The sequence below is a fragment of the Lepidochelys kempii genome, chromosome 6 (assembly GCF_965140265.1).
Source record: "Lepidochelys kempii isolate rLepKem1 chromosome 6, rLepKem1.hap2, whole genome shotgun sequence".
NCBI classification, from domain to species: Eukaryota; Metazoa; Chordata; order Testudines; family Cheloniidae; genus Lepidochelys; species Lepidochelys kempii.
In genome coordinates this window covers 113103818-113119660 of record NC_133261.1, presented here as the reverse complement: position 1 = coordinate 113119660, position 15843 = coordinate 113103818, and the positions used below count along the sequence as shown (strand labels likewise).

General features: G+C 44.8%; 1 protein-coding gene across 6 annotated transcripts in view; it reads left to right on the top strand.

Moving 5' to 3' along the window:
• The window catches only part of CDC42BPB (CDC42 binding protein kinase beta), a 141283-nt gene that overhangs the window by 34432 nt on the left and 91008 nt on the right, over nt 1–15843 (top strand). For all 6 annotated transcript variants that reach the window (XR_012159573.1, XR_012159572.1, XM_073349716.1 and 3 more), the window contains exon 2: nt 3002–3093. Coding sequence is in view for 4 of the 6 variants with exons in the window: in XM_073349716.1 (XP_073205817.1) it covers nt 3002–3093 (92 nt within the window). In the remaining 2 variants the exon portion in view is untranslated. The remainder of the gene's footprint in view (nt 1–3001; nt 3094–15843) is intronic.

Below are 15843 nucleotides of genomic sequence, written 5' to 3'. Positions count from 1 at the left end.
ATATAAAAAAAGTAGAACAGTGCACTTAACTCATACCAGATCTATAGAGAGAACTCTTATCGGTTTCCCTATTTATAGAATGGAGATTGACACTTGCCTTCCTTTGTAACATGCGTTGTGGCCTATGAATGAAAAAGCCTAAAGATCTTTTCAATAATAAAAATAGCACAGTGGTTGGTATGTCACAATGCATCATCCTGATGAGTACAGTGGAGGCAACCTAACCATACATTACAGAGCAAGTTCCTACTCATCTCCTAATCTTACCAGGCATATGCATGCTACTAAATCACATCCCTGGGGGGATGGGGCACTAAAAACATGTAAAAGTAGAACCAAGACAAGAAAATTGGAAGATATTTCAATTTAATATCATAAAGAAATAACTAGTGTGCAAGCCAACATAAAAGCAAAGGTACATGCAGATATAAACAACGTTCTAGTCCAAAATAAAGCAATAAAATAACTTTCCAAGAAAATTCTTAATGATGTTACAGACAGCTTTTCTTATGTTGGTTAGTCTGCTGCTGGAGTATGTTTGTCCAAATTCTTTACCAACCATTGTAATATGTTCTCAAACTGAATAGTGTCCATAGTAAAAAATATAACTGTCTTCCCACAGTGATCTGAGTTCTGCTGGTACCAAATAATAACCTTAGACCAGAGCTCCAGGATGTATTATTTAAATAAGTGGAGGTTCATTTTTCAGCAGGAGAGGCAAATAGTCAGTGAAGAATCTTGCAGAAGAACCTTCATGCATTAGATCTCCAGCTTGCTGCAGTTTTTAAAATTATCAGTACTACTACTTATTGGTTCAGATCCTCAGCTGATGTGAATTGGTTTAGCTCCATTGACTTCAGTGGAGTTTTGCTGATTAATTGCCCCTTGAACTGTGTTTACGGTAGTGTCTACCAGCCCCAATTGAGATCAGGATGTGTTGTTCTAGATATTTGTCTCATGCAGAGGTGCATATCAGTAGAACTGTGAATTGAGGGTTCTGATCCTCAGTTTCCTTGTTTTGGAAGAAGGGGTAGTACCATCAAACTGAATGGAGGTGGTGGCTATGGGTAAAAACATCCAACTTTTCTACACAGAGTTGTCCCAGGTACCAACAGGGGAATTTAGCAGTTCTCCAATAGAGAGATTTTCTCTTTTATTTTATTAGACAGTAGATCAATTTTTGGTTTGAGAATTTGGTTTTCCTTGGTTAAACCTAACTACAGTACTATAATCTGCAATTGGGACTTTCAGATCTGTGCTCATCCTACATATTTGTCAGATTTCAGATTCTGGACACAAAACTATCATCTACTGCAGCCACCTTTTCCTCTAAGGAATTCTATTTGGGTTATTAGCTCATTACTTATGCTGTGATGTCAGCTTTTTACAGCTAAATCTGAGTCTGGGCTCAGTCAAAACCAGTGATAGTTGATGTGTGGTGCTTCATCCTGCTACAGGTGAAAATAAGTTTTGTTGGGGTTGAAATTTCTATGTCTAATAATTACCAATAAAGTGTGTTTTATGGTGTGGTGGAAAGAAGGGAAATTTTATCTTTTACAAATTAAAGCGGAGACAGTAATAAAATCTCTAGACGACCTCAAGTAGTTCTTTCATAGTCCAGTCAGCACCAAGTTAAACTTTTTCTCTCCTTTCTTTGTCTTTCTTTTCTTAATACTTACCAGGTTAAATGGTGAAAATACAGAGCCTATTATCTAGAACTCGGATCCTCATGTATGCACAATGCAAGGAATCCCTTTAATATCAGTATTCTACATTACGGGGGAGTGGGGGGGGAATCTCCTACATATAGTGTAGCTCAGTAGTTCTCAAACTTTTGTACTGGTGACCCCTTTCACATAGCAACCCTCTGAGTGCGCGCCCCCCCCCATAAATTAAAAACATTTTTTATATATTTAACACCATTATAAATGCTGGTTAAAAAGTGGGGTTTGGGGTGGAGGCTGACAGTTCATGACCCCCCTCCATGTAATAACCTCGGGACCCCCTGTGTGGTCCTGAACCCCTGGTGTAGCTGAATGTTTCAGTGCTTATGGAGGACAAGTAAGAAAAATCAAGGGGAGTATGTCTAGGGATCACAGGTTAACTCCTAAGCTACAGACTTCAAAGATAGATCCCAAGAGGGACCCCAATCAAGTCACCGTAACTGTTGATAGAAGAAAAGAGCCAAAAGCTCAAAAAAAGCCTAAGTTCTAAAGCAGACACATGCATTCTGGGAGAAGATTACTTTATTGTTCTTGAGTGCGGTATGCACCTGTCCTCTGAAAGTGGGTTATAAAAATTTAGCTTGTGGAGGTTGAGTTGATCATTGCAAATGAAGTTAGACCATTTTGAATAAGGTTCCTTTCTGTGTGATGACTAAATAGTGTACTGAATTTTCTTCTTGGTTTACCAGTAGAGTTGACTTAACTTTAACGTTAACCTTCCCCACTGAAACAATACGTAATTCCTGAAATATTTAAGAAAACTCATGCCCTGTATATACTTGCTTATCCTTAGTTGATGAATCAAATTATAAAATCTTCAGTGAACTAACCTCGTATGCATGTGTATTCTATGTCAGTACTTAAACAGTAACCTACAGAGCACTTTTGGGTGTTTGTGCTGGCTGCTCTTTATCAACAGGGCAATAGACTGCTTTATGATAATATTTATGCCCGACTAATTCCGACAACATTTTCATATAATTTTTAGAGAACTAAATAAATGTCCTTGTATGTGTATGGTTGATAGAGGGGGAATGCAAAAATAATCTCTATTAAAAAAGGTTTGAAATTATTCTGTAGATGTACACTGTGTAATCAGTATTTTACATCTTAATTTTCTAGATCTTTCTTGGGTTGCTTATATTTATATTTTAAACATATGTTCTTGATGAAAAGCCAAAGTTCTAAAAGTAACTTTGACATAGAACTGTAGATATTTCATTTTTAATTTGTTATACTTCCATGTGTTATAATTTTAATTTTTACTTTTTTAACAGCAAAACCATTTACACAATTGGTGAAGGAAATGCAACTTCATCGAGATGACTTTGAAATTATAAAAGTAATTGGAAGAGGTGCATTTGGCGAGGTAAGATGTCTGCAATTCATCGTTAGATACTCTGAACAATGTTAGTTATTGGTAAAATATATTGTATAATATGCATGTGTTGGATTTGTTTTTCTGCAACTGGTCTGTATCTGTCATAATAAGGAAAAAGGGTTAATGTAGAAAGGTATGATTTACAAAAAAATTCTAATGGAGGAATATTAGCTATGCAGTAGTGATAGGGATCTTGGGAACCAAGACATACCAGCTAATAATACTTCGGTTTTTTAGACAACTTACTTTCTAACAATATTGGATTACTTAAACTATGGAAGAAGCTGCCCAGGGATATGTTTTCCTATTTTATTAAACTGATGTCAATTAAAAGCTAAATCAGTTTTTGCTCCAGAATTATGTCAGTCTGAAGAGACTAGAGGTACAACCAATTCTATCCATCAGGGAACAGTACCTGCTGGTTGACAAATTCACCATAATGTTTGGTGGATTTTCTCTATAGTGGAGAGAAGAAATACCCTGCTAATTCTATTTTGAAACAAACTACAGCTCCTTCAGCTATATATTGAACGTATGCCTTTTAGCATCTCTCAATCGTGGAGAATTAAAAAAAATCTGTTTCAGAAGGTAAGCCTTGGGGAAAGACTGTGTCCTCCAGTATATTTATGGGGTCAGACAACACAGCTCAGACAGAATCCACTGCTCGAGTAGAACACTGTTGGGAATGAGACAATACTTTTGTGAAAGAGAATGCATTAGTAAATCATCTGTTTCCTGGAAATGCTTACAAAAACACTTCTAATGTTTCATATGTGATGGCTGTACTATAGTTGACTAATTGGCTGCTTTTCACATTAGGAAGGGAAACCAGTGTGCTTCCCTCTGACAATTCTAGAAGGTCCACCTAGTTTTTCTCCTCAATCATTCTTATTTATTACAGGCTAAACAGGCATTGCAACAAGAAGTCTGCCTTAGGGAAATGGATAGAGAGAGAGCAAGTGCATTAATCAATAAAGAAACTTTGAAAACATATACCAGATTAATCTGATAAATTGGTTGCCGGCTCTTCTGATGCTTTCAAAAAGAAGGGCGTTGGAAGTGGGATAAGTCTATCGATCAGATTCTTGTTCTGCATTAGATGAGGAACTTTTCAGTTCAAGTTTAAAGGGCTATGACTGTAATGATATTTGATATGATCTAAAAGTCTTAGGCTGTGTCATGAGTACAAATAGATCAAAAATGTTTTCCAGTGTATTTGTTAAAAAAGAATCTTGTAACCTCTCTTGACTTGGTTGTAGAAAAAAGAATTATTTCAGTGGTAGTCTTTTACTGTAGTAGCTGATAAAATATATCAAGTGTGAGGAAGATTACTCATCTTGAGTTTTGTGTGTGAGTGTGTGCACACGCATGTATATGCTCAGAAAAATTGGTTGAAATTGTTTAGTTCTGAGTCCCAAGTCTTAAACAAGTATCAAAAAAGACAAATTCTGGAGGAGATTTTCACCTACAATGTCTTGAGTACCTCAATCAGTTGTGTAATGGTCACAACATAAGCAAATATGACTGTATGGAGTGCTCATTTAATCCTGGGTAGATCATGGCCACGAGAGAAGAAATAGATTATAGGTCTACTGAAGCCCATTATGGGTAGCTTTCTTAACTCTAAAGACTCTTGTTGGGAGCAGCCATTTGTCATCATAAGTTGTCCATTCTCCCCAGCTGCTAGGAAGGGTGCTACCAGTCCTGCCAAAGGATTGTTTCAAATTTCTGGTTGGGGGTTCCATCAGCTCCTGGCTAGTAGGTGTCAGATACCTGTGAATCTCTATCCCCATATAGCTCAGGTAGGGGCAAAGGAGCTTTCTTTTCCCTCTCTAAAGTCTCCTGTGAGAAAGGATAGGACAGAGCTTTTTTGCTACTCTGTTGTTTTTCCAGCCTCATATTTTGGGTTTTTAGTCTCCATTAATGTAGTCTACAATATCTGCCTATGCTGTCACTTAGAGCTTTCCTAAACAATAAGAATGTGAAACTGTGCATCTGTATGCATCTGTATAGTTTTTCATGCTACTGCCCACAAGTTCCTGGGTAGCAGCAGTGACAATCTTAATTTCATTTAGCTGCTTGTCAGAGCTATGAGAACCACAGAGGCAGTGGAGTTAGGTATCGGTCTACAAACTCAGGAAGACAATACTGCAGTGGGTTTATATTCTTGTATTTGGAAGGTTGCCTTCACAGTCACAGAAACTTTTTCAAATGAAAAGTTGATTTTTTTGTGTGCAGAATTGAAGGCTTAAGCTCCCCCCAGTTGCTATGGAATACTTCATTCTTGTCACTGGTGAAAGGATCCTTCAGCCCTGTGTACTATTAAGTAAGTGTGAGGTATTATGATGGCCATCATAAAACAGGAATGTAGTCAAAGACAGAAGTTGGAGCTCCATGCAAGCGTAAATAGACTCTCTTGTTTGCTAAGATAGCTCAGATGCCACAGTACCCAAGTCCTGTGTAAAGCAACGTACTGGAAATCTTAATTTAACTGAATTACTGCACATTAATATTATTGCTCTTATAAACTACATACATACTGTAGGAACTTTATTAGAAACGAGTGGATTCACCAAGGGAAGGTCATGCCTGACTAATTGCCTTCTATGATGAGATTACTGGTTCTGTGGATGAAGGGAAAGCAGTGGATGTATTGTTTCTTGACTTTAGCAAAGCTTTTGACACGGTCTCCCACAGTATTCTTGTCATCAAGTTAAAGAAGTACGGGCTGGATGAATGCACTATAAGGTGGGTAGAAAGTTGGCTAGATTGTTGGGCTCAACAGGTAGTGATCAATGGCTCCATGTCTAGTTGGCAGCCGGTGTCAAGTGGAGTGCCCCAGGGGTCGGTCCTGGGGCCGGTTTTGCTCAGTATCTTCATAAATGATCTGGAGGATGGTGTGGATTGCACTCTCAGCAAATTTGCAGATAATACTAAACTGGGAGGAGTAGTTGATACACTGGAGGGCAGGAATAGGATACAGAGGGACCTAGACAAATTGGAGGATTGGGCCAAAAGAAATCTGATGAGGTTCAATAAGGATAAGTGCAGGGTCCTGCACTTAGGACGGAAGAACCCAATGCACAGCTACAGACTAGGGACCGAATGGCTAGGCAGCAGTTCTGCGGAAAAGGACCTAGGGGTGACAGTGGACGAGAAGCTGGATATGAGTCAGCAGTGTGCCCTTGTTGCCAAGAAGGCCAATGGCATTTTGGGATGTATAAGTAGGGGCATAGCGAGCAGATCAAGGGACGTGATCGTTCCCCTCTATTCGACATTGATGAGGCCTCATCTGGAGTACTGTGTCCAGTTTTGGGCACCGCACTACAAGAAGGATGTGCATAAATTGGAGAGAGTCCAGCGAAGAGCAACAAAAATGATTAGGGGTCTGGAACACATGAGTTATGAGGAGAGGCTGAGGGAACTGGGATTGTTTAGTCTGCAGAAGAGAAGAATGAGAGGGGATTTGATAGCTGCTTTCAGCCACCTGAGAGGTGGTTCCAGAGAGGATGGTTCTAGACTATTCTCAGTGGTAGAAGAGGACAGGACAAGGAGTAATGGTCTCAAGTTGCAGTGGGGGAGGTTTAGGTTGGATATTAGGAAAAACTTCTTCACTAGGAGGGTGGTGAAACACTGGAATGCATTACCTAGGGAGGTGGTAGAATCTCCTTCCTTAGAAGTTTTTAAGGTCAGGCTTGACAAAGCCCTGGCTGGGATGATTTAATTGGGGATTGGTCCTGCTTTGAGCAGGGGGTTGGACTAGATGACCTCCTGAGGTCCCTTCCAACCCTGATATTCTATGATTCTATGATTGGAATCTAGGGAATACACAGAGTTAATTCCTCTGACATCAGTATAAATAACTAGTTAGTGTTAAAATAAGAAAATCCTTCATCGATACTGTAGAATGATATAGATTCTTCTTATACTCTTACATGCCTTTATATATATGTGTAAGAAGAATCTATATCATTCTACAGTATCAAATTAAAACCATGCTCTGATCTATATTTTTGTCAGCAGTTACCTGACATGACACTAATCAGGAAGGAAAAGATGTTTACATTAAAAAAGCTGAATAGCTAAACAGACTGGACTTAAAATTAAAAAACTGGCTGAAAATTGAATTCCGCGGTTGAATATAAAATATGGATATATCCACTTTTAAAATTTTTCAGAACACTTCTGAAAACCATCAGTTGCTATAGTTTTACACAGGAACGTTTGTATTTGCTTCAAAGCTGCTGATTTTATACTGTTTGTCTTAATATTATTTCTATTACGATAATGCCTGGAGGTCCCAGTCAGGCAGTTTGCTAGACATTATGCAAAGAAAGGAAGCCATGGCCCCTGCTTCAGAGTATATTCAGGCTAAATGAGACTCCACATGGGTTTGCCTGCACAGATACAGAATTGGTGGCTAATTTAAGACATGATGCAACAAGCTGATGTAATAAATCAGTGCTTCTCAACTTGTACCATATTGACATCCCTTTTCCCTCCTCTTCTTCCCATGTAACCAAGATCTTCCTGTCAATTTAGAAAGATCTTTCTAACAATATAGAAAGGCCCAGGGTGGTTGCCATATACTGACACCTGTTCACGGGACCCCGGTTGAAAATTCATGTAATGAATGAGAAATGGGAAAGTGAGAGGATGGTTAAAGCTAATAGAAAGTTGAAAATTTTTAGAAATAAGAAACAAGCTTTCAGTAATTCCCACTGGCCATCTATTCTCCTTTCTGTATAAGCTAAACAATCAGTTACTGTCCATTCAGGGCTAAATTGAATGCATACATGCACTATAGGTACAAGTTTAGGTCCCTGGGTTCTTAAATCCTGTGATTTCATTTAAAAAATGTTTCTTGCGCTTGTTGTGAAGAAAACCTTTAAAATGTGTAATTGATGCAGTAATGATGACTTCCTGAGTTTGCACTTAGTCTGAAACAGTAATTGTAAGAGTTTCTAACTGCCCCATTCCTACCTTCTGTTCTCGGGGGCGGGGGGGAGCTGCCAAGACCACCCAACAGAGGAGTGTGTATGGGTTAATGGGAGGCCTGCCACTATCACTGTTATTATTCTGGCTTTGCTGGGGTGGTGTAGGCAGACAACCCTGCACAGAGGGATGCATGGGGCTGAGGCTTCTGTGGGACAGACCTCAGACCACTTGAAACAGGAAGCAGTGCTCTAGAGAGGAGTGTGGTCCCAGCCTGCATGAAGGGCCTGACACTCACCCCTTAGATGGCATATGTGGCAGCCCTGTGATGGGTGTGTCTATGGCTCCAAATAGCCTTAAACCAGTCCTGTGCATGCTTCGTATCTGACTTTCTTTTCAGTAGTGTGTTTGTGTATCTCTTTAGGAACTTTTCTTCTCTGGCTGTACTTGTGACTGTCCTTAAAGTTAATGCAGGTCACATATTAGTACTGAGGCGGATGTACAACTAAACTTTGTTTTGTGATATTTTTAGCAATGAAGAAATAGTCTGATCCTGCACCACTGCAGCCAATAAGAATTTTGCTATTGACTTTAAAGGAAAAAGAATCACTGTCCTAATAACAGAGGGTAAAAGTTTCAAAAGTGCCCAATTTAGGAACCCAAGTGTAAGCTACCAGAGTGTGGGCAGCCTACTCAATAGGTGCAGCTGGACCTTCTATGGTTGTTGCAGTGGCAGTTCAGAGAAGTGGCAAGTGTATATCCAGGAGTTAGGTACCAGGCTGAGGTTGAAGCTGAAGTCGGGGTTGAGAAGCCACGCTAAAGGTTTAAACTGGATTCAGGACTGGGGCAGAACTGGGAGGCAAAGACTGGACTGGAGCAGACAGGAGGCATGGCTGGAACGGGACCGGAGCTAGGGCTGGAAGCAGGAGCAGGGCAAGCACAGCTGTGGGTGTGGTACACATGGAGCAGCAGCTGTGCAGCTGCCCCTGCAAGCTCAAGTAGCAGGCCGCAGGCTCTCCTGCCCAGTCAGGAAGCTTGACTCTTCGGAGCAGGCTCACTGGGCCAAACAGAGCTTGCTGGGTTGCCTAGCAACCATGCTGGGAACTAGCTGTTCTCCTGATAGTACCCTCTCCCCTAGGGCTACATCAAGGGGCCCTTGGCCCTGGTTTGTCACGGTACTGTTGGTGAAATTCCTGTAACAGGATGTGGGCATGGATGTTTTCTGTGGTCTCCCAGGATTGCTCCTCTGGCCTGTATTCCTTGCAGTCAACTAAGTACTGGATCTTACCTCTGACCTGTCGGGAATCAAGAATTTGATGGACCTCACATTCTTCCTCCCCCCTGGCCATTATTGGTGATGGCAGTGGATCCATCTGTCTGAGGAAGGGGTTGTTAAGGAATGGTTTGGGAAAGACGACATGAAAGACTGGGTAGCTCTTGACGGACTTTGGGAGCTGGAGTTTGAACTCACTGGATTTATTTTCTGGGTCATCTGAAAGGGGTTGAAGCACTTATGGTCAAGGTGGGCAGAGGGATGGGTTGACCAAGTTCTGGGCGGGAAGCCCCATCGTGTACCCTATGTTTAAGTCTGGGGTTACTTGCTGATGTCTATCAGCATAGCTGTTATGAGACTCGTTGGCAGCCACCAAATACTCCATGAGCTCCTGATGAATTTGTTGGAGAGGGAAGACCCAGTGTGTGGCTGCTGGAACAGGGGAGCCTTCTCATAGTTCAGGGTGAAACCAAGGTTGAAAATCAGAGTTCACGGAGAATGGGCTTTGCCGGGTGGAGACGTGGGATGCAATATTGTAAGTGAATTCGGCCTGGCAATAGGAGAACCCAGTCATGTTGGTGGAAATTCAAAAAACATGAGAGAGACTGTTTCAGTGTCTGGTTGACATTTCTGTTCAGAGTAAGTCTGAGGGTGATAAGCAGTTGAAATGAGGGTCTTGATGCCAGGAAGGTGGAGGAAGTCCTGTCAGAACCAAGAAACAAATTGGGCACCCTGATCAGAAATGATGTGTTTAGGTATGCGGGCATGTTCCAAGAATTGCTGTGCTGTTTCACAGGCTGATGGAAGCATACAGCAGGGTTCAAATGGGCCGTTTTTGTCAGGAATTCCACAACTGTCGGGAATATCGAGTGCCCTTGGGAGTGGGGCAGCTCCACAATGAAGTCAATTGAGAGGATGGACTATGGACATGTAGGTGTGGGAAGAGAATGGAGAAAGCCCACTGGTCTTGTGTGGTCTTTTAGTGTGGGCACAGAGATCACACATCCTAATGTAGTCCTTGATGTCTTTCCATAAGGTTGGCCACGAGAAATACCTGGAAATCAGGTTTCCGGTCTTAAACTGCCCAAAAATGTCCTGTCATGGGGGAGTTGTGGCATAACCTCAATACTTGGAGTTGGGGCTTTCCTTCAGGAATGTAAAGGCTATCCCCATGGTAGAGAAGGTCTTGCTGTAGAAGGAAGCTTGACTCAAGGGAGGTGCCCGAGTTTTCCAGGGACTGGCAGATTGGCGCTGCCAATGGGTTGCTGGGGAGCAGAGAGCAGATAGTGATCATCAGATGGCCCTCGCCTGTTCCTCTGATTAAACTGCGGGGGTTTGATAACAGTTGAAAGAGCTTCTTCCTCTACTTTGTGGTGCTCACCCTTGTGGGACAGGTCTGCTTTCCCATTCTTAGTCCACGAGTGGTACGGGATTGTAAAATTGAATCTGGATAGAAAAGGCACCCAATGGATCTGGCATTTGCTTAACCGTTAAGCTGTCTGTAGGTGCTCTAGGTTTTTTGATTGGTCTGCGTGGGTGCATGGGCCGCTTCAAAGAGGTGTGCAACTCTTCAAAGGCAGCCCTTATAGTCAGGAGTTCTTGTCCTAGTGTCATTTTTTCTCTGTGGGCATCAGTTTCTGGGAGAAAAGGGCACAGAGGTGAAGTAGCTGGTGGGGACCTGTGAATCGAGAAAAGACTGCACCCGTTGCAAAGTGTGAGGCATCCGTTTCAGTGATGAAGGCCCAAGTGGGGTCTGGGTGGTTTAGGATAGGAGTGGATGTAAAGACTCCTTTCAGGTGATAAAACGCAGTCTGCACATTGGCTGACTAGGCGAATCTGGCTCCCTTATTGAGGAAGAATGTTAAGGGGATGACAAAGACTAGATTGGAGTGGAGAGGAGGCAAGGCTGGAGCAAGGGCTGGAGGCAGGCCAGAGTGGGGCTGAAACAAGGGTTGGAAGCAGGGACAGGGTATGTGTGGAAGGCTCACGTAGCAGCTGTAGATTCTTCGAGTGATTGTTCATGTCCATTCCAAGCAGGTGTATGCGCGCCGTGTGCATGCCAGCTGGAAGATTTTTCCCCTAGCAGCGTCCGTAGGGTCAGCCTGGGCGCCCCCTGGAGTGGTGCCTTCACAACGCCAGATATCGGGCCCCACCGACCCCCCACCCCTCAGTTCCCTCTTACCGCCCGTGACGGCTAGCTGGAACTTTGCTCGCTCTTACAGCAAGCGCCTTAGCAGTGTCTTTCTTCTTACTGTACATAGTTCAGTAGTTATTCTCTAGAGTTATACTTTTTCGTATAGTTAGTAGTGGTTTGTTAGATAGTTCATTTTCCCTTCGGGGGTATGCCCTGGTCTCCGGGGTTTAAACTCTGTGAGTCCTGTGGAAAGTTTATGCCCAAGAGTGATCCTTATTCGTCTTGCCTGCAGTGCCATGGTGAGACTCACCAAAAGGACAAGTGCCGCATTTGCAAGGGTTTCTGCCCAAGAACCCTTAAAGACAGAGAGCAGAGACTAAAACTCCTGCTCATGGAGGCGGCTCTGAGACTGCAATCCGACCCAACGACCCGGCACTGAGCACATCCTCGTCAGTGCGCAGCGCTTTGGTGCCAACGGCATGCGAAACGGGCCCGGCTAAGGACTCTAAAGCCCACCGGTACTGCCGCTACTTGAGCCAAGGGCATCGGCCTCAGTTCGGCACCATTCTCCATCTCCAGTGCCGGTAAAGAAGAGGAGGCTGGTGAGGGACCGATCACCTGCCCCTTGAAACCTAAGGGTCTGGCGCCGTCCGCGAGTGGCTCGGGACAGACTGCCTCCGCCTCATTTCCACCCAGGGTTTTGTCAACTCCTGCCCCGGCTGGGGTCCAGTAGAGTCCGAAGCCTCCTCGGTCCCCGGACCATCTGGTGGACATACAACCACCATCGACACTGGAGGTGTTCGAGGCGGCAACAGACCTGATGCACCTCCAGGTGCTGTCCTCCCCCCAAAAGAGAGATAAATCTCTGGCGACTGCACACCCCCTGTTCCACTCCAGGGGTAAGCCAGCCATGATGGCCCGTCAGTCTCCATCTCCGGCACCACCTGGGCAGACGCAGGAAGCGCACTGCTCCCTGGATTCGAGTCGTCGTTTGTTGGCGACCCAGGGGACTGCTCCTCCGTGGTAGTCTTATTCGGAGACCTATGAGTCGGAGGTGGACTCAGCTCAATCTAGCAGATCGAGGAGCAGAAGGTCCAGGTCCCGGTGCAGTCACCAACCATACCCGGCACCATGGCAGCAACAGTGGCAACCACCTGCCCAATGGCCCTTCTGGACACCCGGGGCGTACCATCAGAGCCAGGGTAAAGTCCATGGTCCATGCTCCAGAACGGTGTCGGTGTCCTCTGCGTCGTTCGTGCCACAGTCAGCACCGGCACCGCCTATGATGGCGGCGCCCTCAGGCGGAGTGCCCTGCCGACTCGCATGGTTTTGGCACCAATACCTCAGCCAGCTCTGGCACCGGCTCTCCAGGTGACGGCACTGGTAGAAGCCTTAGCTCCGTCCCTACCGACCCCGACTGTCTCAGTCCCAGCGGTTTTATCTGCCCCGGCACCAGCTGCGGTGCAGAGTTCTTCATTGGTACTGGCTCCACAGCCCAAGTACTGCGTGCCGAGGGACCCCAGGGGGGCCGAAGGCAGTGAACTGGGCCCACCTCCTGTTCTGTCCTCCTCGTCCTTACCCGGTCGCGGGGACTTCGACAGCCCCAGCTTTGGAGGACAGCCGGGCTCTTCTCTTTTGAGGCGGGCCGCCCAAAGCCTGGGGATTCAGGCAGAGGAAGTGGAAGAGGATTTAGACCCTGTCATACACATCCTGGCTCCCTCCGGCCCATCCAGGGTTGCATTGTCATTTATCAAGTCAATAACCGAAACATCTAAGAACTTGTGGCAAACTCCTGCTTCTCTGGCACCTATGGCCAAGAAATCCGAGTGCAGCTATTTTGTTCCCTCTAGAGGGTATGAACATCTTTACACCCACCCTCCTCTGGACTCTTTGGTGGTCAACGTGGCCAATCAGAGAGAACAACAAGGGTTTCAAGGATCCACCCCTAAAAACAGGGATGCCAAGAAACTGGACCTGTTTGGCTGGAAGGCCTACTTGACAGGAGGCCTGCAACTTCGTATAGCCAACCAGCTGGCCATACTAAGCCGCTATGGGCATAACACCTGCTCGTCTATGGCTAAGTTTACAGAACTTCTGCCCCAGGAAGCTTGGGGGGTTTTCTCTGTGCTCGTGGAGGAGGGGAAACTTGGAAGTGGTGGATGCGGCCTCCCGCACTTCAGTCACAGGGGTAGTTATGAGGAGAGACTCCTGGCTACAGGTCTCTGGTCTTCCCCACGAGGTCCAGCAGACCATTCAAGACCTTCCCTTTGAGGGTGTAGCTCTCTTCTCCGAGAAGACGGATAAGAGACTTCACAGCTTGAAGGACTCGAGGGCTACCCTTCATTCGCTGGGGCTTCACACGCCTGCTACCCAGCGCAGACATTTTAGGCCTCAACCTGCCCCTCGTCCTTACCAGCCCCCAAACCGCCAGGACGCTCCGCTTAGGCGGAACAGGAGCACTAGGAGGAGGAAACGCCCTCCCTCTGGACAAAGCTCGGGCCAGCCCAGGGCCCCACCGGGCTCTAGACCACTCTTTTGAGGGTACGGTTGAGGATGGCTTGCCAGTATGACCGTTGGATCCTTCCCATCTTACTTTCTCGTCCTGTCTATCCCCTTTCTGCTGTGCCTGGTCTCGAATTACTTCAGACCGATGGATGCTCTGCACGGTAGAGAGGGGATATTCCATCCAATTCTGTACCCTCCCGCCCCCCCCCCCCCCCGCCCAACTCCCTTTCCTGTCCCTCTTCAGGGACCTCTCTCACGAGCAACTTCTAATTCAAGAGGTGCAGTCCCTCCTTTTGGTAGGGGCAGTGGAGGAGGTTCATAGATTCATAGATATTTAGGCCAGAAGGGACCATTATGATCATCTAGTCTGACCTCCTGCACAATGCAGGCCACAGAATTTCACCCACCACTCCTAAAAAAGACCTCACACCTATATCTATGCTATTGAAGTCCTCAAATTGTAGTTTGAAGACCTCAAGGAGCAGAGAATCCTCCAGCAAGTGACCCGTGCCCCATGCTACAGAGGAAGGCGAAAAACCTCCAGGGCCTTCCAATCTGCCCTGGAGGAAAATTCCTTCCCGACCCCAAATATGGCGATCAGCTAAACCCTGAGCATATGGGCAAGATTCATCAGCCAGATACTACAGAAAATTCTTTCCCGGGTAACTTGGATCTTACCCCATCTAAAAACCCATCACAGGCCATTGGGCCTATTTACCATGAATATTTAATTACCAAAACCATGTTATCCCATCATACCATCTCCTCCATAAACTTATCGAGTTTAATCTTAAAGCAAGATAGATCTTTTGCCCCCACTACTTCCCTCGGAAGGCTATTCCAAAACTTCACTCCTCTGATGGTTAGAAACCTTCGTCTAATTTCTAATCTAAATTTCCTAGTGGCCAGTTTATATCCATTTGTTCTTGTGTCCACATTGGTACTGAGCTTAAATAATTCCTCTCCCTCTCTGGTATTTATCCCTCTGATATATTTATAGAGAGCAATCATATCTCCCCTCAACCTTCTTTTAGTTAGGCTAAACAAGCCAAGCTCCCTGAGTCTCCTTTCATAAGACAAGTTTTCCATTCCTCGGATCATCCTAGTAGCCCTTCTCTGTACCTGTTCCAGTTTGAATTCATCCTTCTTAAACATGGGAGACCAGAACTGCACACAGTATTCCAGGTGAGGTCTCACCAGTGCCTTATATAACGGTACTAAAACCTCCTTATCCCTACTGGAAATACCTCTCCTGATGCATCCCAAGACGACATTAGCTTTTTTCACAGCCATATCACATTGGCAGCTCATAGTCATCCTATGATCAACCAATACTCCAAGGTCCTTTTCCTCCTCCGTTACTTCTAGTTGATGCGTCCCTAGCTTATAACTAAAATTCTTGTTATTAATCCCTAAATGCATGACCTTACACTTCTCACTATTAAATTTCATCCTATTCCTATTACTCCAGTTTACAAGGTCATCCAGATCCTCCTGTAGGGTATCCCTGTCCTTCTCTAAATTAGCAATACCTCCCAGCTTTGTATCATCTGCAAACTTTATTAGCACACTCCCACTTTTTGTGCCCAGGTCAGTAATAAAAAGATTAAATAAGATTGGTCCCAAAACTGATCCTTGAGGAACTCCACTGGTAACCTCCCTCCAACTTGACAGTTCACCTTTCAGTAGGACCCGTTGTAGTTCCTCAGGAGCTAAGGGGCAAGGATGTCTACTCCCAGTATTTCCTCATGCCGAAGGCCAAGGGGGGCCTCAGACCCATACTGGACCTGCGACAGCTCAACAAATACGTAAAGAAACTCAAGTTTTGCATGGTCTCACTAACCTCCATTATCTGCTCACTGGATCCAGGAGACTGGTACACCACCTTTGA